Below are 16,822 nucleotides of genomic sequence, written 5' to 3'. Positions count from 1 at the left end.
ATCTCATTAATCTAAAATTTAAGAAAAAAATATAATTTAAGTGATAATATGAAAACATATTTAGAGACTAAAATAAAAATAAATAGTTAAATTTGTAGAATTCTTTGACAATTAAACTTTAAATGTAGTCTAAATAATATCTCAAAGTTCATAACAATTTTTATTAAATATAGTTTTTACTAACCAAATATCGACTAAAGTGTTTGATTTCTCTTTAGAAAATGTTTAATTAACATTTCTCAATAAATATATTGTAAGGATCAAAATTATATTTAACCTTTAAAATTAAGAACAAGAATTTTTGAATATCTTATTTTCTTTAAATACTTGATTAACACACACATTTTTGTTTTTCTCTTATTCTTATAGCATCATATCACTTATCATATGTACTTTTGTTTTTCTCTCTTTCAACAAGTGTTCAACATCAATTGGGGGCACACAAATCATTCTTATAAAATCACCTCTATTCCCCTTTAAGATAAGGAGCCTTGATTTGCCATTCAAAGGTTGAGTTGTCATCAAGTAAGAAGACATAATGTACTGTGTTGTAATGACAAATTGGGATGTTATAGTCTTGAATTTCCACACCCTAAAACAAGGCATTGAGGAAGAACCACCACCACACGGTGCTGCAAGGAAAAAAGAAAAAGCACGCAAAAGGGCAAAAGTATAAAGATAGGAAGCAGATGGGTGACGCAGGAAAGGGCAGCAACTCACAACCCTTTTTCAGGACCCTGATTACCCCTCTTCACCTAAAATAACATCCAAATTTTCCACTTCCCAAAATGCTCTTGCAAAATTCATCAAATAACTAGAAGCCAAAGGGCATAAAAGTAAAAAAGACAGAGAAAAAAATGAAAAAATGAAAAAAACGGACCGTATGAAAATGCAAGACCCACACAACACACAGAGAAACGTTGCAAGAAGCAAAAGAGAAAGCAGAGAGAAAAAAGTGGAGGATTGTTGAAGAAGAGAGAGTCTCGTGATTTGAGAAGGCCACACACACACCCTCCCATCTCCGAAACAAAAGCTTCAAATTTCGGTCACAATTTAAAGAAAAGGGGATTTATTTAAAAACTAGGAAAAAGAAGAGAAACAAAAACTTGGGGTGTGGCAAAGCATAATCGTTTGGTAGTGTGTGTGTCTGTGTGTGTGTTTGAAGCAAAAAGGTGAAGTTTTTGAATAGATCAGAGGTGATGTCGTGTTCTTCTTCATCTGGGTCTGAAGAGGACGATGAGGGGTTCGACTCTTACCGGAAAGGAGGGTACCATGCCGTCAGAATCGCCGATCAGTTCGCCGGTGGAAGGTACATAGCGCAGAGGAAACTTGGTTGGGGTCAGTTTTCCACCGTTTGGCTTGCCTATGATACTACAACATCTGTATGTTTCATCTTACTCTTCTCAGCATTTTTCTCCCAAAGGAGTTATTTGTTTTGAATTGCCCCTAAATTTTGTTTTTTTGGGATTGATTTGGTCTGTGATTTGTGTTTTGATGTGAAAAGTTGTTTTTTTTAATCGGTATGGCAATCAGCTTTTAACCAAGATGAGTGGTGTGATCCATGTAGCTGATACATGTAGTTTCTTTGAGTGGGCTCATTGTTGTAAATAAATGTAACAGAAGTAGTTACACGTACCTTGCAATTGGATCCTACATAGTGGGATAAGGTTTTGCTGTTGTTGTTATGGCAATCATTTTGAATCTGTAGGGGGAGTGGGGTTGTTAGATTCTGTGCTGGTTTTGTGTGTTTCTTTATTCTTGTTTGTCTGCTTTGAATGATGTGGGGGGTTACAAGGTTTTTCTTTTGTTGGTTCATTGTGTTTCTGGATGTGTGTGTGTGTGGTTGTAAGTTTAAATATTGTAATTGGACTTTTTTTTTTGTAATATTTTTTTCCTGGTGCAATTTTTTTAATGTGCTTTTTCTGGTGTTTTTCTCTCTCCCGTTAGGTTTTCCTTTCTTTATATTATTGAAACGTTGGTTTATTCTGCCTAATGTCTGTGTGTGTGCTTGTGTTGTCTGTTTCTGGCTTAAGGATATCATTTCATTGAATGGATAAAATTGAGATTTATATGTATAAATGTTGAAATTGAACAATGTTGCTTTCTTCCCATGCTACTACCACTTCTTTTGTTGGTATTTTTATTTTTCAACGTGTCAGAAATGCTCAACAGACCTTTCATGTTGGAATGACAAACATCATAAAATGTGACCACCTGGATCACATAGATTTCTCTGCTTGCAGAGAGACAGTAAATGTGTCTCAGCGCTTCTTTGTTTTTATTTGGTTGTTGCTGCTGATTTGGTTAATGTGTGTAACCCTCCTTTTTACCAGTAACACTCGGTGTCTTTTGTGTTAATTTTGTTGGATGATTTAAGGTGAGCTGCGTATGGAAACACTGTCATTATGAATTTCAGTTCAAATTCATCAAAGCTGAATGTTAAGGCAAATTTGACATTTTTGACTTCTCTAAAGTGAAAGTTGATGGGCAAATTAGTTCTGTAGTTTTTAACAATTTCATAGTTTGTTAATTTGTGCTTATACTGCTGATTTTTCCAATCAATAATTATAACTTCATAACTTATTCTATAATGTGCACCCCTCACTTTAGAGGAGTTAAATCTAAGACTAACTTGGGAGTGTTTCATACACAAGCTCCCAACTTCATGGATCCAGAGCTTCTGCTACCATTGAATTACTTATTTATTCTGGGGTCTGGCTAAAAGCTTAAATTTAGAAAAGTAAAGGAGCCCAAGAAAGAAGAAAAAGATGGTAAGATAAGAAGAACAAGCTTAACGTGTATAGCATCATATTTACTGTCTGTATATCCAGGAGGAGTGTTTCACAATGCCACAATCCCTCTGCCACTTGCTATGAACTAGGTCCAATTGTTATCCTTTCTTCTAATGTTTAATGTATCTATGTTTAATTCAAAAACTTCCACAATGGTCTCTGCTTGTGTTCCAACTGATTTTGCTCTCAGACAGTGATAAATTTCTTATTATTTTTGTGCAGCTGTATTTATCTTTAGACACACACAAACACACACACACACACACACACACATATATATATGTGCTAATTTTAAATTTGGATTTTCAGGCGTATGTTGCTCTCAAGATCCAGAAAAGTGCAGCCCAGTTTGTTCAGGCCGCCCTTCATGAAATTGATGTTCTTTCATCCATTTCTGATGGTGTTGATGTGAATTCAAAATGTGTAGTCCAGTTGATTGACCACTTTAAGCACACAGGTCCTAATGGCCAGCACCTTTGCATGGTGCTTGAGTTTCTTGGGGATAGCTTGCTTCGTCTAATAAAATATAACCGGTACAAAGGCCTTCCAATGAATAAACTTAGGGAGATCTGCAAATGCATTTTGATTGGTTTGGATTATTTGCATAGAGAACATGGTATTATCCACACAGACCTAAAACCGGAAAATGTTCTTCTGATTTCTACCATTGATCCTGCCAAAAACCCTGTTAAATCTGGAGTCACCCCAATATTAGAGAGGCCTGAGGGAAACACAAATGGTGGAGTTACTAGTCTTATTGAGAAAAAGTTGAAAAGGAGAGCTAGGAGGGCAGTTGCTAAAATATCTGGAAGAGGTGTTTCAATAGGAGGAACTGAAGCTCCAAAGTCTGAGAGAAATCTTGATGGGATTGATGTGAGATGCAAGGTGGTAGATTTTGGAAATGCATGTTGGGCTGATAAGCAGTTTGCTGATGAAATTCAGACAAGACAGTACAGAGCTCCTGAAGTAATATTGCAGGCTGGTTATTCCTTTTCCGTTGACATGTGGTCTTTTGCTTGTATCGCTTTTGAGCTTGCCACCGGTGATATGTTATTTACACCCAAGGTTGGACAAGGTTTTAGTGAGGACGAGGTATGATGATTTTGTTTGTACACTATTATGATTTAAATTATGTTCGTTATCTTTTATAAATGTATGGTAGTATTTTTGATAATTGTTGAGCTATAGACTTTTTACCTTATATTTCCTTGCTATTAATGCAAGGAATAACTATATTATTTAATAATTTGGGCAATGAATCTTGAGAGTTTCAATAAGAATAGTATGCTCATATGTTGATATGAAAGGAAAAACTTCTGTAAGAATTTAAAACCCTTATCTCAAGTGTTCCAAACTAGAGGAAACTTGTGGTAAGATTTTGTTTGAAAAATAGATGTTATTAGATAATAATTTTTTTTAAAAGAATGGGGTTGAGTTATTAATTTTTATCTTAAATAACTATCATAAATGCATCTACAATGTTCATTACTTTATTCTGTAATATGCGAGTAGAGTTAATCAGATAAAGAGAAATGAATACTAGACATTCAATAACAGAATTCATTGAATCTTGCGGAGTTAACGGTCCATTTGATGTCAAGTTGACACTTTATACTTCCACATTCTTTGCGATTGTAAACATTTTTCATTTGATATCAGAACAATGTGTTGATTAATTCATATAATATCTATCTCAAATCCCTGGACTATTTTGTATTCCTTCTGCTTCTGGTTCCTGATGACTGAAAACAAAATGAATTATGATGTGTGATCCATGGATGAGTAGATGGTCATATATTAATTAATCAATGTATACGTTACATTTTCTATGTATTTATAATCATTTAACAACTCTGGTAAAAGAAGAACTAGCATATTTGCTCTGCATGATTCATGGATGGGTATTTTTGGTTCCCATACCATAAATGAGCTTCAATTGGTATTGGAAGAAATTATGAGTTTCATGCTTGTCCATCACTGACTTATCAAGTAGACAAGCTATTGAATCATAGCATTATGAACTCCTCTATATATTAGTAAGCACTTTATTAAAACTACTGGTATTGGAATTATTCTTCGATTCAGCCAAAAAGTAGAAAATAATTATTCTTTGGTTATTCCAGCAACTGGTTAAGGATACATGTTGTGATTGCCTTGACTTGATGAACACAACTACAAGTCTATACCTCAGCTTGCATGTTAGAATAATAAAACTTATTGCTATGTTGGTTGCAGGATCACCTTGCCCTGATGATGGAACTACTTGGAAAGATGCCCCGGAAGGTAGAAAACTTAAAGGCTCTACATATTATTTTGGCTTAATTGCACTTTTTGTCATCCATGTTTCACGATTTTACGAATTTTGTCACTCAATTTTTGAAATTCTACATTTTGCCACCATACTTCAAAATTTGCACATTTTGCCACTCATTCTTCCGATACAATTACTTGACCACCAATGTGGCACATTAATTGTCGACATAACACATTATGCCACATCAACATTTGCATGTCATATTGGCATGTCTCGTTAATAGTTAACATAACATGTCAGTGGTCAAATAACAAAGTCAATCAATTAATTAATAGGATGACAAAATGTGTGAAATTTTAGTAGTTGGGTAGCAAAATATGCAATTTTAAAAGTTGTGGCAAAATTCAAGAAATCATGAAATATGGGGTGGCGAGCAAAACATACAATTAAGCCTATGGCAAATCTAATCTTGCATGTTGCAGATTGCTACAGCTGGAGCAAAATCCAAGGATTTCTTTGACAGACATGGGGATCTCAAAAGGATTCGAAGACTAAAGTTTTGGCCCTTGAGCAAATTGTTGATTGATAGATATAAGTTTCCAGAGAGTGAAGCTCATGAGTTTTCAGAGTTTCTTTTACCACTCCTTGATTTCGCGCCGGAGAAGCGGCCAACTGCTCAGCAGTGCCTGCAACACCCGTGGCTCAAGGACTGTGAGTCTGCACCAAATAATTCTAGTGTGGAAAAAGTGGATGCTGGGATGAGCAACCTTAAAATCAAGGCGGGACAGTGAAGAGAAAGGTATTTGACAGTCACCCTCCATGACCCTTCCTTCCCCATGAATGACTATTGATTGTAATTTGTTTTTGGTTTGATCAAATTTAATAAGATTTATTTTTTTATTGGATTAACTACTACAGAGATGTAAATTAGTAAAGAATTTTGTTTATCCAGAGACATCTGACACAAAATTTGTGTGTATATTTACCACATGATTTAACTCTAAACTTTTCTCCCTAATCCATTACTTGCAAAGATGTGAGCATTTTGTGAGGACTATTATCCACTGATATTTTTCTTGTTTGATTTCAGATTGTGAGCATTTTTTTGCCAATGTGTTTATGAAAACTTGAATTTCAGAGGAAAAACACTGGTGGGCAACTTGAATTTTTAAAGCAGTGTTTTAGTGAGTACGTGTAAAGTTTTATCTAAACTTGGGTTTTGGTAAACTAGGTGTTACAAACTTAATTTTCATCCTATTTGATAAACTTATCAAAAAGTACTTGTACACGAAGAAAATTAAATTAGATTCTTTATAATTAATTTATGTATAAGTTAATTTTAACTTATAATTATGGGAGAAAATTTATTTTATTTTCTTATTTATTCTCCTGTAAACACTTATTTTATTTCAGAAGCACCGGTAATAAATTTATGGCGATGTTTTCTAAAATTGACATTCTAATAAGATGCAGTTTTTTTTTTTTCTTCAACGCAGATAGGGATTTGAGGGGAAATGCTTGGTGAAACAAGTTTTTGACACAATTTTTTTAAAAGATTTAATTGTACTCTTGATATTCTTATAATATTAAATTCGTAGTTTTACTCTCTTTATTTATAATTTTGTAATTCTAGTTTTTTAGTTTTATAAAATTTTAATTTTGTTCCTTTCAATGAATGTTTATTAATTGATCGTTAAAATTGTAATATTGATAGTAACTTAACATTGGATAAATGACAAAATGATTAATACTTAATAATGTTTAGGTTAATTTGTACTTTTATTTCTCTCTTTTTTTTATCATTTTTTTTATTTTATTTCATAAAAATGAGAATTAAAAGTAAAATTTAGCATAATTATTATTAAATATTAATTTACAAGTCATTTACTTTATGTCAAATCATGATTATTATAATCACTAGGGTTAATCTAGTGGTTGGGTGGAGAGGGGTTGGGGTAGTCAAAAACATGAGGACCTAGGTTCAATACTCATTGCGACTATCTTTGTAATCTTTTCTATCTTTACCAAAAAAATCATGATTATTATTAAAATTTTAATTGTCAATGGGAGACATTCAACTAGAGGATCAAAAATATAGATTTTATAAGATTAGAGACTAAAATTAAAAAAAATTAAAAATAGAGATCAAAATTTCGAATTTGATATTATAAAAGAGACCAAAAATATAATTTAGTCTTTTTTTAATCGTTTAATCAATTAACTTGACCTAAATTTACTTGATAAGATATTATTTCAAACTTTAAATTTTGAATATGAATTGAATTTGAGCATTCTTTTTTAACTTGTACAAGGAGTAACATCAAAAAAGTTTATACAAATTGATTTTTTATGAAACATAAATCTTACTTCTTTCGTCTTATAATAAATATCATACCAAAAGAAAAAGTAAGTTTCAAAATAAGTGTTATTTTAGTTTTTATATAGTATTAATTATCTATTTTTTATTCACATCTTTAGTAATATTATGAAGAAAATAGTTTTTGTGTTACACCATTTCTAGCGAAAAAGATTAATTATAAGGCTAATTTTGTACAATTACTATTTTCTTTCATCTATTTATTAATTTTTTTAAAAATTTATGTAAAATAACCTAAAATAAAATTTATTATAGAATGAAATAAGTGTTTTAAAAGCACAAATTAAATTTGGATATTTTGACCTAGCCGTTATAGCTAAATGGTTAGAGATGAGAATGTACAGAGTATTATAGTTTATCTGCATTTTGAAAAATAAAAAAAGTATGCATCGGAGCTTATATCATCATGAGTAGTGACTTAAACCCTTATCCTTGTACTGCTTTGGTACATATTTATCTGTTACCTACTTATTCCTTCACTAAATTCAAAGTCATGATAAAAAAAACTATATAGTTTGAGTGAAAATTTATATTCAATATTTAATATAATATAATTGATCAAACATCATTTAATTTTTATATTTATGAATTATTAGATGAACTCTCTCATATGAAATTTTTATTTGAATTATTCTCTATAGTGAAAATCTTCACCATCAATGTTTTATGCCTTCTTTTTAATTGTTTAAATTTTCTCTCTCTTGTTTTAGGGTGTGTTTGGGGAGAGAGAAGTGAAATAAAAAGGCGAGAAAGTGTGGAAAAGTGAAAAGATGTGTTTGGTACGAGAGAAGAAGTAGAAAATTAGTATGCTTTTATGGGATACACATGCTAAAAACTTTCCCTCTAATTCAAGGGAAATGCATGAAAATGGTTGGACTTCTCTTTAGTAAATAGTGATGAATTTTTCTTTCTCCTTATAATTCATCATGACTTCTATAACTACAATTTAAAAGTAAGTGAATCTTTTTTTTTATATATATATATAATCATTTATATATATATATATATATATATATATATATATAACATTTTAAAAATTAAATAATAATAATAATAAAATTATATATTTTAAATAAAATTATTTATAAAAAATAAACTCTCACTCTATTTCTCTCTTGCTAAATAAGATTTATTTCTACTCTATTTCTTGTTTATTTTGATGTACTTCTTCACACTTGTTTTCCTCTTATTTCTTTTATTTATTATTATTACTAAACACAAGCTTAATTCAACTCTCGCATGAGATTATTTAAATCCATAAATTATGTGTTAAATTTTTATAAGTATGTATTTTTATATTTCACTATTGATATATATATATATATATATATATATATATATATATATATTTAATCAATTGTTTAACCTAGTTTTTAAGGTATTTAATATAATTAATATTAGATAAAAATTAATTTTAATTTTAAGAAAAATACACCTAACAATAAAAATAACTAAACGTAGTCAATAATTATTTAGAAGCAATGCATTTATTTTAATAAAAAAAATGTAACTTTTTAAGTATAATTGGTGTGACACCCTTATTACTCCAACACATCTATATGGTAACAATGTAAATAAGCTAAAGAATAAAATTTTCAATGTTGGTAAAAGGGTTCACATAAAACCTTCATAATTGGTTTTTCAATTTATAAAACAAAGTATCAAATAATTTTTTAATTTTTTTCAAAAATTTATATATTTGATTTATGCATTAAAAACTTTAAATTCAACGATTGAATTTTTGAAATTTGATGTAGAACATGAGTTATTAAACGGAATAAGTGTAGGTAGACTTACTCCTCGAATAAATAGATCCCTCACTAGTACAAAATATGACATTTACGTCACTGTATTCTCGTCGAACAAAGAAAAATCCAATGTTAAAAAAACACGGTGGCATTTTTGTAATTATAATCAAGTTTTTTACGTCGGACCTCATAGGAGCCGACGTAAATTTGAAAATCTACGTCGGATATAGCTTGTGTCCGACATAGATTTTCCAATTTACATCAGCCCCTATGAGGTCCGATGTAAAATATTTATAAATTTCAAATTTCTTTGCGCGCGTGTCAATATTTAAACAACAGAGCTTTTAGTGTATGTGCAAATTGAGTCTTCTGAGTTAACATTTCGTTTGAGTGTATTGCATCTGAGTGTAAGTTTGGGCGTTTGGGTGATTCTTGAGTTTCTGACCGATTGTATTGGGCTCGCGTTTGAGGTTAGTTTAGAAAATCCTTTCTTAATATATTAGCTAATTTGTTGAAAATAAATGTATGTATTGATCTATTAATATATTAGTTAATATTATCCTCTTCTTCGTGTTTGGGTGGATCATCCTTTGTTAATATATTAGTTAATATCAAGTAGAAAATTCTTCGCGTTTGGGTGAATCTCCAAGCAGAACGGCCCGTTCTGCTTGCACTCGTTATGTTTTGTTTTTTTGGTTTATGTGACACCCTTACTACCCCAACACATATATAATATAATTTAATTAAGAAGAATAAACTTTCAAAGGGTTCGTAAAAGGGTTCACATAAAACTTTGAAACTGTTCTTTCTTCAATATAAGAGAATGACTGAAAAATAAAACTTTAAAGGTAAAATTTAAGAGTTTACAATTTTAAACACATTTATTACAATACCAAATCCATATAAATATTCTGTCCTAGAAATCCTCTGCCCCGATGTCACATTATCAGAGCATTCCCATAATTTAACTATTGACTTTCTAGATGCCACTCGTAGCCGGATCTTCTTCATCTAAAATATCCACAGTTTATACGGTGAGAAAAGAAAATATCTATATGCAAAGTACATACAAACACATCACAATATAATCTCATCATAATTCATTATTTAATAAAATATATATATATATATATATATATATATATATATATATATATATATCAATCATTCATCATCTTCACATCTCAATTCACATTTAACATATCTCATTTCACATACATATCTCAATCCATCATAATCCACACCAATTATACAATTTACAACATCATTTCCATATTCATAATTCATGTCAATCTTACAATTAACAATATCATTTCCACATTCATAATTCACACCAATTTTACAATTAACACTATGCCAAAACCTCGCCACATCTGACACAAGTGATACGAGTTAATTGCCTCCCACACCAAACCAGGGTCACGCCCTCCCTGTAGCATCACTTACCCAGGGGCCGTGCCATCCCTAGTCATTAAGGAGTACGCTCGTCCCTAAAGCATCACCTACCCAGGGTTCGTATCATCCCTGATCATCCAGGAGTACGCTCGTCCCTGAATCATCAACTACCCAGGGTTCGTATCATCCCTGATCATCCAGGAGTACGCTCATCCCTGAAGCATCCACTACCAGGGTTCGTATCATCCTCGATCCTTTAGTGTGAGGAACCACATTCACATTACAATCCACATAGTCTCTTGCAATTAACTCTATGCCAGGGCTGCCATAATCGACATAAGTGGTGTGTGTTAACTGTCTTACTCATCCCACACCATGCTAGGGTCACGCCCTCCCTGTAGCACCACTTACCCAGGGGTCGTGCCATCCCTAGTCACTGATGTGAGGCACCATAATCACAATCATAATCACATTCATACAACATCTCATATCATAATTCAAATTCACATCACGTACACAATTCCACCTCACATACACAATAGATAAGCCCAACAAAATAAGGGTTTACACACCCCTCAAGTAATTCACATCAAGATCATTCATTCTTATCAATCAATACAATAATAACATTCATAAATTAATATTATAAACAATGGAATTATCAATTTAATATAATTCAGCATAAACAGTAAAACCCTTAATTAAAACCTATCTCACAGGCACTTTTCTACAATTTCGTTCTCTCTCCCAGATCATCATTCTTACAAATTATTAGCATATTTATAATCCTCAACACTTACCGAATCTAATGGTATCATTAATTGCTCAAACAGAAATAATTCAACTTTTCCAAAACCTAGCCCACGTGCACTTTTCTATAATTTCGTTCTCTCTCCCAGAGCATTATTTTTACAAATAAATCATATATTTATTGTCCTAAATATATACAGAATCAAATAATGCCAATAATTCTTCAAACAGAATTAATTGTAAAATTACTCATAATCCTAAGGGCTCTTCTTCTACCCAATTCCCTCATGCAACTCCACATATAAATAATCCCCTTTTCCCCCGTACCTGGATACATAGGAACTCGGGCAGAACCTCCTCTTTTTCCTTAAATAAAGATCGTAACTAAGACTGGAGCAGAACCTCATCCTCTGAGTTCCCCTTGGTCTTCAGAGAGAAGAAGAGGAACGAAAGAGAGAACAGAAGAGAAGAGAGAGTGAGAATGAAAGGTGTGTAAAAATGAGAGGATTTGAGGCCTATTTATAGGATTTTTCGCCCACCTACCACTACGGCCCGTTCCAAAATCGGAACGGCCCGTTCTGGGCCCTTCAAACCTACGTAAATTTTTCAACTGGAACGGCCCGTTCCCAAACCAGAACGGCTCGTTCTCAAACCCATCAGAACGGCCAGTTCTGCTTCTAGAACGGCCCGTTCTCCAAACCAGAACGGCCCGTTCTCCCTCTGGAACGGCCCGTCCTCCAAACCGGAACGGCCCGTTGTCCCTCCAGAACGGCCCGTTCTGCTTCTCAAATATTGGGCCTTTAACTTATTCCAGAACGGCCCGTTTCACTTTTGAAACGGCCCGTTCTGGGCAACGAATTGGGCCTACGGCCCATTGAAAATTAGGCTGTTACAGTTTACAACTTTTTTTACATCGGCTCTTGTGAATATCCGACGTAAATTTATGTCGGCTATCACAACCGACGTAAATTTACGTCTACTATCACAACCGACGTAAATTTATGTCTTCCGCATAATGTCAGACCTTTTTCTTATGTAAAAAACTTAAAATAATCAACATAAATTACTTTTTTTGTACTAGTGCCTCCTCATATATATATATATATAGTATACATTGGACTTGCACCTCTTGTTGTTAAGGATTATTCATGTCTTTTCTAATGAAGGTGTTGCCGCATTTCATAGCCAAATGATTCAAGTTAGCTTTGCTCAAACATGATCCTAGAATAATTACATTATTTCTAGTGAAAAAGGGAATTTGCCTCTCAGCTAATGGTTGCCTAGTTGCTCCACATATCACTTGGTTTAGGTGAATGAATGAAGAAGAATACCAAGAATAAGAACAACTGAGAATGATAGGATTTGAATGAAAAGTAATGATAAGAATTGTAAAGGAACCTATTTCTATATCAACTATTACCTTATCTGAGGAAGAAAATGACTATTTTGTGATTTTTTTTCTTCTGAGTATCATCTATATGATATTCAAAAATTAATAACTAAATATTAATTTATGCTCACGATCGAAATAACTATTTGGTCATTTAAGAGAATAACCAATGTATAACCAATGCATTTTTCTACATGAGTTCTTGGAATGCATATAAATTATTATAACTTTCTACCCGATGGGTCTACATTGATTCAAGAACTAATGTAAAAAAAAAAAAAAAAAAAAAAAAAAAAAAAAAAAAAAAACTAATGTAGATGGCGACCTATAGCATTCAGATTTAATTGTCATGTCCATAGCACAACTTCCCCTCATTATAATTATATATATATATATATATATATATATATATATATATATATATATATATATATATATATATATATATATATATATATATATATATATATATATATATATTAGACTAACTATAAGAGATTAGATAATAACACTCATATTCTGTTACGCAACAAAGAACTGAATGCAATATGATAAAACAGTTATAATATATTATTACATCTTTTACACCCAACAAACTCACAAGACACGTAAAAGAAGTTAACTAAAAAAATAAGAAAAAAGTTTGAAATATGAAAAGAAATAAACATAATTGGGCAGTAATATATATATATATATATATATATATATATATATATATATATATATATTAAACCAGTATTAAATTTATAGAAAAATGAACCAAATTAATTTTAAAGAGTTTAATTTAAAATTAAAAATAAATTTCGAGTGACTTTAAATAAAAACACATCAAAATATTTAATTATTTTTAAAGAATAAACCTTAATTGGATTAAATGATAGATTTTTTTTTGTATTTCAGCTATTTTTCCCTTTTTTTATATACAATAAGAATGATAAGACACTATCAATATTAGGAAAGAGTGTCAATGACAGTTAACTTGTGAAGTTGCAACTTCATACTTATATTCCAACAAAGAGATACTCTTTTTAGACTTATATATAAGAAAGAAATATGTTTAATTTTTTTAAAATTAAAATATAAATAAATTTTAATCAAGTCAATTTTATTTAATATTGTTAATTTAAAAATATTTTTAAGACAATAAATAAGAGCATTATTTACTATAGGCATAGTTAAGGATATTTTAGAAAATATAACATATATTTTATGTGAAATCGTGAAAATTAAATGTATTTATTTAACTTTTTAGTTAGTTTAAAATTAATCTTTTTCTTCTTATATATAAATAGGGGTGAAAGTAGGCCTGACTTTAAATAAAGGCTTATTGTCTAACTTGACTTGATCTATTTAATAAAAATAGTCAAATTTAAGCTTTAAAAAAGTCTATTTATTTAAAAAAGTTGAACTTAGACTTATAAAAAAGTTTGTTAATCTTAATAGATCAGTCTATTTGTTTATAATATAATAATAAATAATATACAATTTATATATAACATTATTAAAAATATAATTAAATAAATAAATTTGTAATAAAAAACCAAATTATTAATATTTTTTATATTTTCACTACACTTAAACATTTTACATTCCTTATTCGTACAAAACAAGATATTGAAAATAAAAACTCTAGTAACAATACCTTCACCTATGTTTTTTCGTTCATCTTCAAAGTTGTTTATTTAAAATATTTCAAATATAATATAGGAAATTATTAGAAAGTTTTCATAAGAAGAATATCTTCTTCATTACAACCTTAGCATAAATTTTAATAATAACAGAGTAAATTATTTTTTCATACAAATTAAAAAAAAATATCATGCAAATTAAACAAAACTTGCACATGTATTTAAAAATATAATTGTTAACTTATTTAAAATTAAATTTATTAACCTATTTAAGGTTGTTAATACAAAATAAACTTTAAAATAAACTTGTCGTAAAATAAACTTTTAAATAGATTTATTAGACTTTTAAAAAAGTTAAATTGTAACAGCCCATTTTTCGTGGGCCAAAGGCCCAATTCGTGGCCCAGAACGGGCCATTTCAATTTTGAAACGGGCCGTTCTGGAATAGTGAGTATGGTCAAAATTGTAGAAGCAGAACGGGCCGTTCTGATGGGAGAACGGGCCGTTCTGGTTTGGAGAACGGGCCGTTCTGGAAGCAGAATGGGCCATTCTGCTGGGTTTGAGAACGGGCCGTTCTGGTTTGGGAACGGGCCGTTCCAGTTGAAAAATTTGCGTAGGTTTGAAGGGCCCAGAACGGGCCGTTCCGATTTTGGAACGGGCCGTAGTGGTAGGTGGGCGAAAAATCCTATAAATAGGCCTCAAATCCTCTCATTTCTACACACCTCTCATTCTCACTCTCTCTTCTTTTCTGTTCTCTCTTTCGTTCCTCTTCTTATCTCTGAAGACCAAGAGGAACTCAGAGGATGAGGTTCTGCTCCAGTTTTAGTTCCGATCCTTGTTTAAGGAAAAAGAGGAGGAGGTTCTGCCCGAGTTCCTATTTATCCAGGTACGGGAGAAAAGGAGATTATTTATATGTAGAGTTACATGAGGGAATTGGGTAGAGGAAGAGCCCTTAGGGTTATGAATAATTTTATAATTATTTCTGTTTGGAGGATTAATTATCTTATGTGATTCTATATATATTTAGGATTACAAATATATGTTTAACTTGTAAAAATGATGCTCTAGGAAAGAACGAAATTATAGAAAAGTGCCTGTAAGTTAGGTTGTGAAAAATTGGATGATTTCTGTTTGAGAAATTGAGGATCCCATTAGATTCTGTATGCGTTGAGGATTATAGATATGCTAATAATTTGTAAGAATGATGATCTGAGAGGGAGAATGAAATTGTAGAAAAGTGCTTGTGAGTTAGGTTTTGGAACAATTGGGGATTTTACTGTTTACGTTAAAATTATATTAAATTGATAATTCTGTTGTTTGTTATATTAGTTTATGAATGTTATTGTTATATTATTTGATGATCTAGATGATGAATTACTTGAGGGATATGTGAATCACCATTTTGTGTGGATGTGGATGTGGATGTGGATGTGGATGTGAATGTGGATGTGAATGAGATGTGATTGTGGTTCTTCACACCTATGACCAGGGGTGAGCACGACCTGAGATTGTTACATGAGTATCGTGACCTTGGTTAACATGTCAGGGGTGAGCACGGCCCTAGGTTAGGGGTAACGTGACCTTGACACAGTGTTATATCAGGGGTGAGCACGGCTCTGGATTGTTACATGGGTATCGTGACCTTGGTTAACATGTCAGGGGTGAGCACGACCCTAGATTAGGGGTAACGTGACCTTGGCACAGTGTTATATCAGGGGTGAGCACGGCACTTGATTGTTACGTGGGTATCGTGACCTTGGTTAACATGTCAAGGGTGAGCACGGCCCTGGAATAGGGATAACGTGACCTTGGCACAGTGTTATATCAGGGGTGAGCACGGCCTGAGATTGTTAAATGGGTAACGTGACCTTGGCATAGTGTGAAGTACAAGATTTGTGATGATTGGTGTGATTGAGAATTATGATGTGATGACGATGCATGATTGATTGAAATACGATATGTTGAAATAATTATGAATATTAAGTTATAATGAGATAATATGTTGTGTTTTCTTATGTGCTATATATATAGATGTTTTCTTTTCTCACCGTGCAATTTGTGGATATTTTAGGTGAGGAAGATCCGGCTACGAGTGGCATCTAGAATGCTAACGGTTGAGTTGTGGGTATGCTCTGATATTGTGACATCGGGGCAGAGAATTTTCTTTAGGACATAGATTGTTATATGGAATTAGAATTGTAAATATTATTTTTGAAACTCATTTGTAAACTATCACGTTTCATTTTTATTCTTGTGGTTATTGAAGAATAATTTTGAAGATTCTCATGTGAACCCTTTTACCGAAACTGAAAATTGTTTTTGTTAAGTTTTCATTATTACAATACATGTGTTGGGGTAGTAAGGGTGTCACATTTAGTGGTATCAGAGCAGGTCGATCCAATCGGCCGTGAGTTATGAGTCTACTATGCTTGTTTGGTAGATGAGTAATGTGATGATTTGATTGTAACTTATTGATGTGCTAATGTGA

General features: G+C 31.7%; 1 protein-coding gene across 5 annotated transcripts; it reads left to right on the top strand.

Annotated features, from left to right (window-relative positions):
- Nucleotides 1–722: 722 nt before the first annotated feature.
- On the top strand, nt 723–6,718 carry LOC109790663 (uncharacterized). 5 transcript variants are annotated; one of them, XR_014434060.1, is made up of 6 exons: nt 723–1,382; nt 3,102–3,884; nt 5,028–5,075; nt 5,529–5,845; nt 6,137–6,197; nt 6,543–6,718. XR_014434060.1 is itself a non-coding variant. In XM_083075268.1 (5 exons), exons 1-4 carry the CDS (start codon nt 1,200–1,202, stop codon nt 5,835–5,837), a joined length of 1,323 nt encoding a protein of 440 aa, XP_082931394.1. In that variant the 5' UTR covers nt 723–1,199; the 3' UTR covers nt 5,838–5,845; nt 6,543–6,718. The 5 variants fall into 5 exon arrangements, 3 of the variants coding, with proteins under 3 accessions (XP_082931394.1, XP_082931393.1, XP_020205441.1); XR_014434059.1 differs by having other exon boundaries at nt 6,137–6,234; XM_083075268.1 differs by lacking the exon at nt 6,137–6,197.
- Nucleotides 6,719–16,822: the final 10,104 nt, after the last annotated feature.

This window comes from Cajanus cajan, chromosome 5 (assembly GCF_000230855.2).
Source record: "Cajanus cajan strain Asha chromosome 5, NIPB_CcT2T_4, whole genome shotgun sequence".
In the NCBI taxonomy this organism is placed as follows: Eukaryota; Viridiplantae; Streptophyta; class Magnoliopsida; order Fabales; family Fabaceae; genus Cajanus; species Cajanus cajan.
This window is presented reverse-complemented; position numbering and strand designations above follow the sequence as displayed.